The 13160-nt window shown below is 55.7% G+C and overlaps 3 protein-coding genes and 1 non-coding gene across 5 annotated transcripts; 3 read left to right on the forward strand and 1 right to left on the reverse strand.

Annotated features, from left to right (window-relative positions):
• Positions 1-597: 597 nt before the first annotated feature.
• FAM136A (family with sequence similarity 136 member A) lies at positions 598-3619 on the forward strand. 2 transcript variants are annotated; one of them, XM_052702337.1, is made up of 4 exons: positions 628-701; positions 858-897; positions 2277-2417; positions 3383-3619. In XM_052702337.1, exons 3-4 carry the CDS (start codon positions 2283-2285, stop codon positions 3569-3571), a joined length of 324 nt encoding a protein of 107 aa, XP_052558297.1. In that variant the 5' UTR covers positions 628-701; positions 858-897; positions 2277-2282; the 3' UTR covers positions 3572-3619. The 2 variants fall into 2 exon arrangements, with proteins under 2 accessions (XP_052558296.1, XP_052558297.1); XM_052702336.1 differs by lacking the exon at positions 858-897 and having other exon boundaries at positions 598-701.
• A 1549-nt stretch (positions 3620-5168) lies between these two features.
• On the forward strand, positions 5169-6792 carry SNRPG (small nuclear ribonucleoprotein polypeptide G). Its single transcript, XM_052702338.1, has 4 exons — positions 5169-5287; positions 5452-5474; positions 5649-5773; positions 6619-6792. Exons 1-4 carry the CDS (start codon positions 5256-5258, stop codon positions 6667-6669), a joined length of 231 nt encoding a protein of 76 aa, XP_052558298.1. The 5' UTR covers positions 5169-5255; the 3' UTR covers positions 6670-6792.
• Positions 6793-7437: 645 nt separating this feature from the next.
• PCYOX1 (prenylcysteine oxidase 1) lies at positions 7438-12794 on the reverse strand. The gene is made up of 6 exons (XM_052702315.1): positions 12663-12794; positions 12380-12586; positions 10740-10914; positions 9917-10128; positions 9439-9591; positions 7438-8950 (listed from the first exon to the last, which is right to left on the reverse strand). The coding sequence occupies exons 1-6, from the start codon at positions 12757-12759 to the stop codon at positions 8292-8294; spliced, it is 1503 nt and encodes a 500-aa protein (XP_052558275.1). The 5' UTR covers positions 12760-12794; the 3' UTR covers positions 7438-8291.
• An 82-nt stretch (positions 12795-12876) lies between these two features.
• Positions 12877-12947, forward strand: TRNAG-CCC (transfer RNA glycine (anticodon CCC)). Its single transcript has one exon. It is a non-coding gene; the product is annotated as a tRNA-Gly (tRNA).
• Positions 12948-13160: the final 213 nt, after the last annotated feature.

A 13160-nucleotide genomic window follows, 5' to 3' on the forward strand; every position in this document is an offset into this window, starting at 1 on the left:
CACGTAGCATTGCACACCAGCACAGTACTGCACAGCATGTAGCATTGCACACCAGCACAGTACTGCACAGCACATAGCATTGCACACCAGCACAGCACTGCACAGCACGTAGCATTGCACACCTCACAGCATTGCACACCAGCACAGCACTGCACACCAGCACAGCACTGCACAGCACCCAGCATTGCACAGCAGCACAGCACGCAGCACTGCACACCAGCACAGCATTGCACAGCACCCAGCATTGCACACCAGCACAGCATTGCACAGCACCCAGCACTGCACACCAGCACAGCACAGCACCCAGCATTGCACACCAGCACAGCACTGCACAGCACCCAGCATTGCACGCCAGCACAGCACGCAGCACTGCACACCAGCACAGCATTGCACAGCACCCAGCATTGCACACCAGCACAGCACTGCACAGCACCCAGCACTGCACACCAGCACAGCACAGCACCCAGCATTGCACACCAGCACAGCACTGCACAGCACCCAGCATTGCACACCAGCACAGCTCGCAGCTTTGCACCCCGCAGCCCCACCTCCCAGCCCCGCCCCGCCCCCTCCCAGCCCCGCCCCCCCTTTTCCTCCCTCCCCCCCGGCCCGGCATGGCGGAGGCCGCTCAGGGCCGCGTGCAGGAGGCGGTGGAGAACGTTGTGCAGGAGCTGGAGCGGGACAGCATCCGCGGCATGCAGGTACCGCCCGAGCCCCTGTGCTCCCAGTGCCCCCAGTACTCCCAGTGCCCCCCCATTATCGCCCAGTGCCCCTGGAGCCTCCCCGTGCCCCCCAGTTTCTGTGCAAGCTCTGCACGCCTCCCTTTGAGCTCCGTGCAAGTTCTGTGCCCCCCTCAGTGCATGCTGTGCTCCCCCCGCAGTGCACGCCGTGTGCAAGGTATGTACAACCCCCCAGCTTGCCCCCTAGCCCCCCAAGCTTGCAGCACGTGCTCTGTGCGAACTTCGTGGCCCCACCCCAAGTGCAAGCCCTGCAATCCCTCCAAGTGCGTGCTCTGTGTGCAAGATTTCTGCCCCACAGTGCGTGCCCTGCGTCCCCCCTCCCCCCTTGTGCATACTCTGCGTGCAAGTGTTGTGCCCCCTAAGCGTATGGCCTGTGCAAAATTTGTGCCCCCTCCCCTCCAATTGCATCCCCTGTGACCTCTTCATCTCCCCCTCCCCCCCCAGTGCACGCCCTATGCAAGATTTGTGCATCCCCCCTGGGAAGGTTTTGTGCCCTGTGCAAACTTGGTGGTACCCATCCCGAGTGCATGATGCCCTGCCCTGCACAGACTTTGTGCCCCCTCCCCTCCCCAGTGCGTGCTCTGTGTGCCAGCTGGGTGGCCTCCAGGTGCCTCCCCTGTGCAAAATGTGCGCAGCCCCCTAGATTAGGTGTTGAGCTGCTGCAAATTAGCTCTGTGAAGAAGGACCTGGGTGACCTGGTTGACCAGCAGCTGAGCAGCAGTTGACCAGTGGTTGACTGATGGCTGACCAACAGCTGACCAGCAATTGACCAGTGGTTGACTGATGGTTGGCCAGCAGTTGACCAGTAGTTGACTGATGGCTTACCAACAACTGACCAGCAGTTGACCAGTGGTTGACTGATGGTTGGCCAGCAGTTGACCAGTGGGTGACTAATGGTTGACCAGCAGCTGACCAGCAATTGACCAGTGGTTGACTGATGGTTGACCAGCAATTGACCAGTGGGTGACTAATGGTTGATCAACAGCTGACCAGCAATTGACCAGTGGGTGACTAATGGTTGGCCAGCAGTTGACCAGTAGTTGACTGATGGTTGACCAGCAATTGACCAGTGGTTGACTGATGGTTGACCAACAGCTGACCAGCAGTTGACCAGTGGTTGACTGATGGTTGGCCAGCAGTTGACCAGTAGTTGACTGATGGTTGACCAGCAGTTGACCAGCAGTTGACCAGCAGTTGACACTGATGGTTGACCAGCAGTTGACCAGTGGTTGACTGATGGTTGACCAATGATTGACTGATGGTTGACCAACAGCTGACCACAACCCAGCAATGTGCTCCCATGGCCAAGAGGGCCGATGGTATCTTGGGGCTCATTACACATTTGTACAACCCCCCCCCCCAAGCATGCCCTGTGCAAAATGTTTGCATCCCCTATGTGCAAGGTCTGTGCAAACTGTTCCTGCCTTGCAGCCCTCAGCTCTCTGCGCTTCTGGGTTCTTGATTGCTCACACATTAGGAGGAGTCCCTTGGGTGCTGCACCATGCTAACCCCCCCCTTTTTGCCCACCCTTTGCAGGCTACCATGTTCCACTGCAGCGCACGGTGCTGTGAGGACAGAGCAGCCTCCATGCAGCAGGTGCAGCGTTGCATTGAGCGCTGCCATGCACCCCTGGCCCAGGCCCAGGCCATCGTCACCGGCGAGCTGGAACGCTTCCAGGTGAGGATATTTGGGGTTACATGAACACATCATGGGGGGTGACACCTCAGAAGGCCGTGCTGCTGTTCAGTGAGACCTGGGCAGGATGAGAGCTGGGCAGAGAGGAACTTGGTGAGGTTCTTATGAGCAAGTGTGGGGTCCTTCACCAGGGGAGGAACAACTGCATGCATCAGTGCAGGCTGGGGGCTGAGCTGCTGGATGAGGAGAAGGAGAAGGCCTTCTCTGCAGAGAAGGACCTGGGGGTCCTGGTTGACCTACAGTTGAGTAGTTGACCAACAGCTGACCAGTGGTTGACCAGCAGTTGACCAGTAGTTGACCAACAGCTGACCAATGACTGGCCAACTGTTGACCAGTGGTTGACCAGCAGTTGGCCAGTGGCTGACCAATGATTGGCCAACTGTTGACCAGTGGTTGACCAGCAGTTGACCAACAGCTGACCAATGATTGGCCAACTGTTGACCAGTGGTTGACCAACAGTTGACCAACAGCTGACCAATGATTGGCCAACTGTTGACCAGTGGTTGACCAGCAGTTGGCCAGTGGCTGACCAATGATTGGCCAACTGTTGACCAGTGGTTGACCAGCAGTTGACCAACAGCTGACCAATGATTGGCCAACTGTTGACCAGTGGTTGACCAACAGTTGACCAACAGCTGACCAATGATTGGCCAACTGTTGACCAGTGGTTGACCAGCAGTTGACCAACAGCTGACCAGTGATTGGCCAACTGTTGACCAGTGGTTGACCAGCAGTTGACCAACAGCTGACCAATGATTGGCCAACAGAAGACCAGTGGTTGACCAGCAGTTGGCCGGTGGCTGACCACGAGTCAGCAGTGCATCCTGGTGGCCAAGGCTGAGAGGGGATCCGATCCACCATGTAAACACTGGGGGAACCCCAGAGCTCCCTTCCAACCCCTATATTTCTGTCATTCTCGTGACCTGTGCCCCCTTGTCCCCTTGCAGGACCGCCTGAGCCGCTGCACGCTGCACTGCTCTGACAGAGCCAAGGATGCCCTGGAGGCGGGCGGTGGGGAGACAAGGGCGCGATCCCAGCTCGATGCCTGCGTGGCTGCCTGTGGGGACGAGCACCTGCGCCTGGTGCCCGGCATGGCCAAGAGGATGCGGGATGGGTTGGCAGCCCTACAGCACTAATGGGTGCTGTTGGGTTGGGGTTGGTGGTATTAAAGGCAAGGAGCTGCACTCGTGGTGCTGGAGGGGCGCTGGGGGAGTGGGGTGATGGCTGTGCAAAATGTAGGATGCAGGTGTGCAAGGTAGGGTAGTGGCAGTGCAGTGCATGGGGTGGGTGTGTGCAAGGTATGGGGTGATGGCTGTGCGGTGTGTAGGGATGAGCCATGCGAATGTGCAATGTATAGAGAGGGTGCAGGTGTGCAAAGTGGGGGACGATGGCTGCGCAAGGTATGGCGTGCAGGTGTGCAAGCTATGGGGTGTGGGGTGAGCCATGCAAGCATGCAGTGTATGGGGTGAAGCTTTGGAAGGGATGGGATGATGGGTGTGCAGTGTGTGTGGATGTATGGGTGGATGGGGCACAGGTGTGCAAGGCATGGGGTGACACCTGTGTGATGTGTGCAGAGCGAGCCGTGCAAATGTTCAGTGCGTGCGGTGAGCTGTGCAAGTGTGCAAGTTGTGGTGGGCGAGCCATGCAGATGTGCAAGGTGTGTGGCAGAGTGTGGGGTGCTGGGTGTAAGCATGCAGTGAGCGGGGGGTGCTTCTGCAATAGGGTAGGGTGCAGGTGTGCAAGGTGTGGGGCAGTGCTTCTGCAGGGCGTGGGGTACGGTGTTCAAGTGTGCAAAGTGTGCAGGGTGCAGATGTGCAAGCTGTGAGCTGATGGCTGTGCAAGGTGTGCAGGGTGAACCATGCAGGCGTGCAAAGTGCACAGTGAGCCATGCAGGACTTGCAGTGTGTGGGGCAGTGCCTTTGTGTGCATGCAAGGTGGGTGCAACCGGGGATTACTGCACAGGCATGGGGTGATTCCTGTGGGTGCAACACAGTGGGTGTACAGCAATATGCATGCAGTGTAGTGGCGGTGCAATGGTGCATATGCAATACAGTGCGTGTGTAATGGCATGCATGCAGTGAGTGCATGTACAACAGTGTGCAATGAGGTGTAACAGGTGCAATGAGGCATACTATAGTGGACAAGCAGTGTGGTGTGAATGCGGTGCAGTGTGTGTGCTGTAGTGAATGTGCATGCAGTGCGGTGTGTGTGCTTTGCTGGGCATGCAATGCGGTGTGCATGCAGTGCAGTGTGCGTGCTGTACTGGGTGTGCAATGCAGTCTGCATGCAATGTGGTGCAGTGTGCTGTGCGAGCAGTGCGTGTGCTGTGCTGGGTGTGCAATGCAGTGTGCATGCAGTGCAGTGTGTGTGCTGTGCTGGGCATGCAATGCGGTGTGCATGCAGTGCAGTGTGCATGCTGTACTGGGTGTGCAATGCAGTGTGCATGCAGTGCAGTGTGTGTGTGCTGGGTATCCAGTGCAGTGTGCATGCAGTGCAGTGTGCGTGCTGTGCTGGGCGTGCAATGCAGTGTGCATACAATGCGATGCGTGTGCTGGGCGTGCAGTGCGGTGTGCACGCAGTGCAGCCCATGCTGCGCAGCAGAGCTGCGGGTTCCCACGCACGTGCTGGATGGCGCCACTGCTTGTGCGCGAGCCGGGAACCTCTCCCAGCGCGCATGCGCACCCCCCCATCGAGCGCTCTTATTGGCTGCCGGCGAGGCGCGAGGGGTGGCGGGAAGAGGGGCGGGGCTTCCATTGGCTAAGCGGGCGACGTGATGACGTCAGAGCGCGGCGCGAGCGGCAGCGGCGCTGAGGAGACGCCATGAGCAAAGCGCATCCACCCGAGCTGAAGAAGTGAGGGCGGGCCGCGGGGGGGCTGAGGGGGAGCAGCGGGGGCTGAGGTGGTCCCAGGGGCACGGGAGGGTCGCTGGTCCGGGTCCGGGTCCGGTGAGGCTTGCAGCGATGGCGGCCCCGACCCCACACTGACGCGGCCTCCTCCTGTTCCGCTCTCGTTGCAGGTTCATGGACAAGAAGCTGTCACGTGAGTCGCACTGCCGTACCGGGAGGGGGGGGGGGGGGGGAAGGTGTTGCCCTCTGAGCTCCAGCTGCCCCCGCAGGCACGCAGCCCCAGGTCCCCTTCCTTCTGACGCTGCCCTTTGAGCTGATTCCCACCCCATCCCCCCCCATTGCTTCGCAATGATCCCGTTTCTCGTAGTGAAGTTAAATGGCGGCCGCCACGTGCAGGGGATCCTGCGGGGCTTCGACCCCTTCATGAACCTGGTGATCGATGAGTGCGTGGAAATGGCGCCCGGCGGGCAGCAGAACAACATCGGCATGGTGGTGAGTGCAGGGGGAGCTGGGGGTTGTAGCATCACAGTATGGTTGGGTTGAGGGAGACCTTACAGCCCCCCATCCCACCTCCTGCCCTGGGCTGTGTGCCCCCCTCCAGCTCAGGCCTACCAGTGCCCATCCATGGCTTTGGACACCTCTAGGAACGGGGAACCCAAAGCTCCTTTGTTTCAGCACCTCACCACCCTCATGGTGAAGAATTTCCCCGTGACATCTAACCTAAATCTCCTCTCTTTTAGTTTAAGACCATTCCTCCTTGTCCCATCGCTATCTACTCATGTAAAGTCACTCTCTCTTCTGTTTATAAGCTCCCTTAAAGTACTGGAAGACCCCAGTGATGTGTGTTCATAGCTTTTGCTGAACAAGCCCAGCCCCCTCAGCCTGTCACAGCCTCACAGGAGATGTGCTCCAGCCCTTTGAGCATCCTCATGGCTTTCCTCTGAACCCTGTCACACAGCCCCACATCCCTCCTGTGCTGAGGGCCACAGGCTTGGATGCAGGAGGGCAGATCAGAGGGGGACAAACCCCTCCCTGCCCGCTGCCACCCCTGCGTTGCTGCAGCCCGGGGTGCTGTTGGCTGTGAGGTCACAAGCACGCGTTGCTGTCTTGTGTCAAGCTTCTCATCCACCTTTTCTATCACCACCCTCCTGCAGGAGCCTTTTCCAGCAGTCTGACTGCTGCCACGAGCCCCTACAGTTCCGTGATTCACTTCAGTTCTTGGAGCTGTGTGTGCCGTGCAGCTTTTCGGGAGGAAAAGACAGAGGGAAAGAGAACCTTCTGTGCTGTGGGTAACAGTGTGCTTCATCTCACCTCTTACTGCCAACTTCTCTTTGTAGGTAATACGAGGAAACAGCATCATCATGCTGGAAGCTTTGGAACGAGTATAGTGGCAGAGGAACCCCGTAGGGACCCGACCCTGTTGTGTTTTGTTTACTCACTTGAATCTAGTGAAGCAACCACAAGTGTAAGCTTATTTTTTTGTTAAATAAATTTTGTACTGGTTGGTGTAACCCTGTGTAAGCTGTACTTGGTGTAACTGAAGCCTGGGGCAGTTAATTCTGTGAGTGCAGCAGTGTGTCAGTGTCAGCTCTAAAGCTGGGGGGAGGACTTTCAGGCAGTTTCATTTCTTCCAGCATATGTTCAGGTGTTACTGCCTGTATCTTTCCCCCCCCCATAAATAACAGGCTGTGACACTTCTATTTCTGGCATTGCTCTGTAAAGAGTGGAGGGGACTGAAATATCTCTCCAGCTCAAGTGTTTGCCTGCAACTTCGTGGTGATCTTCACCTCTGTGCTGAGGCAAAAGTGTTTTTGGTTGTTCTGGTTGCCTCCAAGCAGCCCAGGGGGTGAAGCAGACAGAACAAAGCACTGACCCCAAGGCACCAGCAAGCTTCTAAGAGCTGAATCGTGTTCCAGCACGCGCCGACCAGCAGTGAGGTTGCTAATCTCTGTGCAAGTCCTGCAGTTTAGCTTTAATCAAGTGTGTTCATCTTTCCCAGCACAGCAAGTGTGAGGCAGTGCCTAGTGGAGGCTTGTTAGTGAGAATGTGAGCTAAGCAAGCACATCTTGCTGGTACAGGAGAGCTCTGTTGATGGAGGACCAAGCAGCAGCTCTGAGAGACAGCACCAAAACAGCACCACGCGAGTGACCCAGGCACCAGTTCAAGGCAACACCTCTGGCTTCCATTCAAACCAGTGCATTACTTCTGTTTGTAATGGCAACATCCTTTTTACTGCATAGTTAGACGTGGGTGAGGTTCAGCAATATTAGATCCAGTCATGGGACAGAAGAGTTTATCTGCTACAAACTACTGCTGCCCTGCTGTCGTTTTTAGGTCATCCAAGCAGCTGATGCTTCCAAAATTTGATGGAAGAGAAGTACAGGCTCTGTGTTTTGCCTGTTTTCCACTTGTTTTGGCAAGTCCTGCACAGCTCTGCTTCTGTTCTTCTCTCTCCTCTTTCCCCCAGCTGCAGAACTTGTTCTGAATGAAAGTAAAGAACATGTTCACCATTTCCCCTGCCCAGTCCCACCCCAAGGGCTCCTCGATACACCCTTTTAAAAAAGTGGAGGCAGAGAGATTTAATGCTAAGAAGCTGGCTTATTTCCCCCCCCCCAATGGAGAGATATCCAGAGAGGCAAAGCAACATGCACAGGTCTAAGGGAACAGCGCTCAGTTAATCATAGTGATGCAAATCCTGGCCTCGGTAGGATCTGAAGGACACTTTAGGGTCAATATGGCATTTAAGACACCTTGGTTATCTTACAGAGGGACAGATTGAAGGCTTTGCTTGAGGGAGGGCCAGCCCACTTGGGAAAGTGCCCCCCACCTTGTGACAGCAGTTCCAGTCAGCTTCTGTCTGGAGCTGGCTGGATGTTTCCTCCTCCTCCGACGCTAAGTGAGAAGTTAGAATAAAATCACACCATCCCAGCTCCTCCTTTATTCCTTTTAGTTGCGACTACACACCTTCAGCACGCGATCTTTACCTCTGGGGGCCGTGGTGGCGCTCAGCTCAAAGCTCTGTTTTCAGTTTCTCATACAAATCTTCCTGGTCGATCTTGTCTGCGTTGCCGTACCAGCGGTGGTAGGCGAGCAGCGCGGCGTTTTTGGCTGCAATGGAGCTCATCTCCATGGCACTCGCAGCCCACTCGATGCCATTCAGGTAGTAGATGTTGTCATGGAGGATGATAGGTGGGAATTTATTTGGGGGGCTGTAGTGGGGGTACGCCAGCCACTTCTTCACCTTGACGGAGTCGTAGGAGGAGAAAAGCAAGTTCATCTGCTCTTTCGTGAGCTCTTCCTTTGAGAATATCTTCCAGACTGCTGACTGCGAGGGTGGCTTTTCTTCGCTGCCTCTGTTTTCCACAGGAGATACGATCCCCATGCTGTTGATGAACAGTTTGGGATTTTCTGTAGTGAAAATGGCACCCAGATGAAAGGCGGATGGGTCCCGGTAACCGAAGAAGGAGGCGTTTAAGCGGCCGTGCACAAACGTGACCACGGTCTGTTGGTAAGGACTGGAGAACTCCGGGACCGGAGGGCTGAAGTTCTTGAAGGTGATGTTGGCTATTTTGCGGTTCAGAGGAGCAGCAATGACAACGATGTCATAGATGTCCCCTGTCTGTCCTGACGGCGTGTCGTAGGTGACGTGGTAGAGGTGAACTGGGTCCCCTGGGGAAGACAGGAGGGGTGAAGAGCTCAGTGATGCTGTTCCACCTCAGCTGTACTTCTGACAAACATGTTTTGATTGCCATCACAGGCTGCCCAGAGAGGCTGTGATGCCCCGTCCATCCCTAGAGGTGTTCAAGGCCAGGTTGGACGGGGCCCTGGGCAGCCTGGTTTAGCATTAAACGCGGAGGTTGGTGGCCCTGCGTGTGGCAGGGGGGTTGGAGATTCATCATCCTCGAGGTCCCTTCCAACCCTGGCCGTTCTGTGATTCTGTGATTATGCCTTGCTGTGAACCAAGGCTTGTTTGAGCAGTATAAGATTAGCTGACGGCAGGGCCGTGATCTGAGGCTTTAAACAGAGCACAGTTTTCATTGTAAAAGACCAAAGAAAGCCCAGGCTGTTGCTTTGGTCTGCCAGGAGCAAAGGTCAGTGTGTAGCTGCCAGAGCTGGCTATTCCCCCCCCCACCAAAGGGAAAGCAAACGGGACCCACCTGTGGATCTCTTCCTGATTTTGGGCTCTATAGACACAACTGTACCAGCGATAACATCTGCTTTCGAGGCGTAAATAAGACCAGTGCAGACAAGTTTGTTTCCCCCTTTCACTGACCAAAGGCTTGATCCTGCCCCTGCCAGAGACACGGCACCTACAAGGAAACCACAGTCATTAGCACTGCTTGTTCAGCACCGTTTGGTAGGGGACCACTCAAAACATCACGTGGAAAATGAAAGGAGAAAACATCCCAACGGGACACAGAGCTTGAATGAGGACAAGGGCTAAGTAGGTCATGTTAGCAAGCAATTGCTCGCTTGCCAGAGTAACCCAGTAACCCAGCAAGGGAGGGTGCTGCTTAACAGTAGGAGGAATTGTTCTGCAGCAGGAATAAATAGGTTGCTGCCAGCATCTGCCCAGCCCAGGGAGCAGGAATCCCAAAGCACACGGCGTCACCTGAAGCACACCAAGATGCTCACCTACAAAACCATTGATGTTGACACCTTGCCCGTAATCGACCCTCATGGCCGGACAGACCATCTCATTTATGAACTTCTGGGAAAAGCTGGCTTTCTGCATGGCTTCATAGATGGTTTGGTTGAACATCTGGGTGAAGTCGTTCCCTCCAAGGGCGTGGAAGAGGCGCTCGTAAGTGCTGAAGGTGTAGTCGTGTGTCTGGTAGCGATAGATCCTTTAACCAGAGACAAGGAAATGCATCTTACAGCTGCACCACATGTGGGTTACCCAAGGCACTCTTATCTTGGGAAGGGAACGGAAGCGTTCAGTTGCTGCTGATTATCTCTGTGGCCCTTGGAAGCTGAGGAGAACTTCGCGTGCCTTCTGGCGTAGGACTCCCAAGAGCCTCACGGTGTTTGGTTGGAGCAGCAGCGCTCCTCCTTCCAGCCTAAATTCCAAGGGCCTAAAATAATCGTCTGCTCACCTTTCCTGATAAAAGCACTTTGTGCAGTTACAAATCCAAGGATCTCCAGCACCCAGGTGCTAAAGTCCAATGGACAGTGCAATCTCTAACCCGCCACCAGCACACTGCCTCTTTTAGTGCCCCTAACAAGGCGACAGCACCAATCTTGACCTTTTTCCTTAGGAAAGGTTGGGTAGCAGTGGACAACCAGAGAATTGTTCTTCAGTTGGGTGATTTCACCAGTTTGTGCAGCTCAGCAGCAGGTAAAACAGAACGGCAGACTTGTGCCAACCTTCTCATTCACCTTTCCCATCAGCCATCCCCCTCCACGACCTCCCCTAACGTTTCTGCCACTCGTGAACACGGCTGAGCAGCTGCCTTACCGCATGAACTTGTCCAAGATGTCCTCCACCCACATGTTCATCCGCAGGGGGCTGAACCCATAGTGCCACAGCAGCTTGAGGATGTTGATGATGTACCAGCTGCTCTCCTCGAAGATGAACTCCTCTCCGTTATAGATGCCCATGAGGTTGCCAGGGACAGGGAGAGCAGGGAGGCCTGGAGGAAAGGGTGAACAAAGGTGATTTAATGAGAGGTGAGTCACAGAGCCATTGAACATCCCTGCAGGCTGCAGTGAAACCTCCCTTCAGTCTCTTCTGTGGGCTGAGCAAACCAAGAGACTCCAGCTGCTCGTACATTTCCCCTCTAGATTCTTCACCATCTCTGCAGCCCTCTTTTGGACACATTCTGACAGTTTTATGTCCATTCTGTACCGCAGTGCCCAAAACTGCACACAGTGCTCAAGGTGAGGCCTCACCAGTGAGGTGCAGAGCAGGACAATCCCTTCCCTCAACCCGCCAGCAATGCTGTTTGATGCACCCCAGGGTACAGCTGGCCCTTCTGGCTGCCTGAGCACACTCATGACTCATGTTCAGCTTGCTGTAGGATGAGAATCATTAAGCTTAGAAAAGGCCATTAAGACCATCTGGTCCAACCATGGCTCTTCACTCTGCCCATTCCTTCTCCTCCGGTCTGTACATGCACCCAGGGCTGCTCTGTTCCCAGAATCAGCGCTTGCTCTTGTTATACTTCACGTGGGTGAAGGTCTGCCCAGCCCTCTGATTTGCCCAGGCCTCTCCACTCTTGATGAAGGCAATTCCTTCTCCCAGTTCAGTATCATCAGCCAACTCACTCGAGACACCTTCCAGTCCCACATCCACACCACTGAATTACAGAACAAGAATCATCCGCATCACAAGGATCACAGAACATCCCCAGTTGGAAGGGACCCATAAGGATCTTCATCCCAACTCCTATAGGGAACTGGTCCCAAAATGGAGAACCCTGCTAGCCACCAGCCTGATGGAACCCCACTGCCCAAAACCCTTTGGGCCCAACCATCAGCCAACTGCTCACCCACAGCAGTAACAGGATAAGAGGTAATGACCTTAAGTTGCACCAGGGAAGGTTCGGGTTGGATATTAGGAGCAATTTATGCCCAGGAAGGTGTTTGCAGTGGGGATCATGGTCCCTGGAGGTGTTTAATGGTAAGTGCTGCATGGAGGAACATGGACAGAGGGCACGGTGGGATGGGCTGGACTTTGAGGTCTTTCCCAACTGAATGATTCTAAGTGAGAAACAGCGTGGAAAGCTTTGCTTAAATGCAAACAGATAGCAGAGCATGGCTTCTTTCACTCCATCAGACGGTTGACCTTGACATATAAGGACACCGAAGGAGCCTTCTCCTCCTGAACTGCGACCGACAAGCACAGAAGCCAGCTGCAGCACTTCGACTTTCAGCGGCCCTCGACCCACTGCAGTGTCTCAACATCAGAGGGCACAACGAGGGCTGTCAGCAACCAACGGGACCTCGGGATCTGACACAGCGCCAGGCCGTGATCTGAGATGACTTTGGCAGTGCAGGGAGCGCGGCTATGGGGCAGAGACGTGGGGTGGGATGCGGAGCCCTCACCCCATAGCAGAGGAGCAGCCCCCCGCCGTGCACTGGCTGGAGGATACTCACCCAGTTCCTTGGCGAAGTGCTTCATGTGCAGGTTGAGGGGGTGCAGCACGGACCCCCCCGCCTCGTAGCTCGCCCCTTCCATCTCCACCGTGGCCAAGCGGCCGCCCACCTCCCCCCGCTCCAGCAACTCGATCCGCACGCTCCTCCCGAACTTCTGCCGCAGGAAATAAGCGGCCGCCGTCCCCCCGATGCCGCCGCCGATCACGGCTGTGAGAGCGGAGCACAGCGTTAGGATTAAAGAGTGAACCCCCCCTCCCGCCAACCCTCTGCGGTCCCTCCGTACCGATCTTCCCCGGGGCAGCGCGCTGCTCCCCGCGGCCCGGGACCGGAGGGCAGAGAACGGCGAGGAGCAGGAGGAGCAGGAGGCGGCGGGGCGGCATGGCGCTGCTCTGTCGAGCCGTGCTGTGCAGGGCCGGGCCTCATGCCCGCCCTTTGGCCGCTCAGAGGCGGAGCGGAGGTGAGGATTTAAAGCATTCGACGGACCCCAGCAACCAGCAGCGCCGCTGGTGTAGTGGTATCATGCAAGATTCCCATTCTTGCGACCCGGGTTCGATTCCCGGGCGGCGCAGGAATTTTTTTTTTCTTTTCCAACTTAAACTTTTGATTCTAAATTATTTTATTGACTGACTGTACTTCTCTCTCTCCTTTTATCGCTTCTGCCCGAGGGAGGAAGCTGGCACGGCCAGAAAGAGCTCACAAAGCACAGCGCGCTGACACTCCGCCAATTCTCCATCCCTACCCCCGCAACGCGCATGCGTACACTTAGCCCACACTTCCCACA

Source organism: Tympanuchus pallidicinctus, unplaced genomic scaffold, assembly GCF_026119805.1.
Source record: "Tympanuchus pallidicinctus isolate F22 unplaced genomic scaffold, pur_lepc_1.0 scaffold44, whole genome shotgun sequence".
NCBI classification, from domain to species: domain Eukaryota; kingdom Metazoa; phylum Chordata; class Aves; order Galliformes; family Phasianidae; genus Tympanuchus; species Tympanuchus pallidicinctus.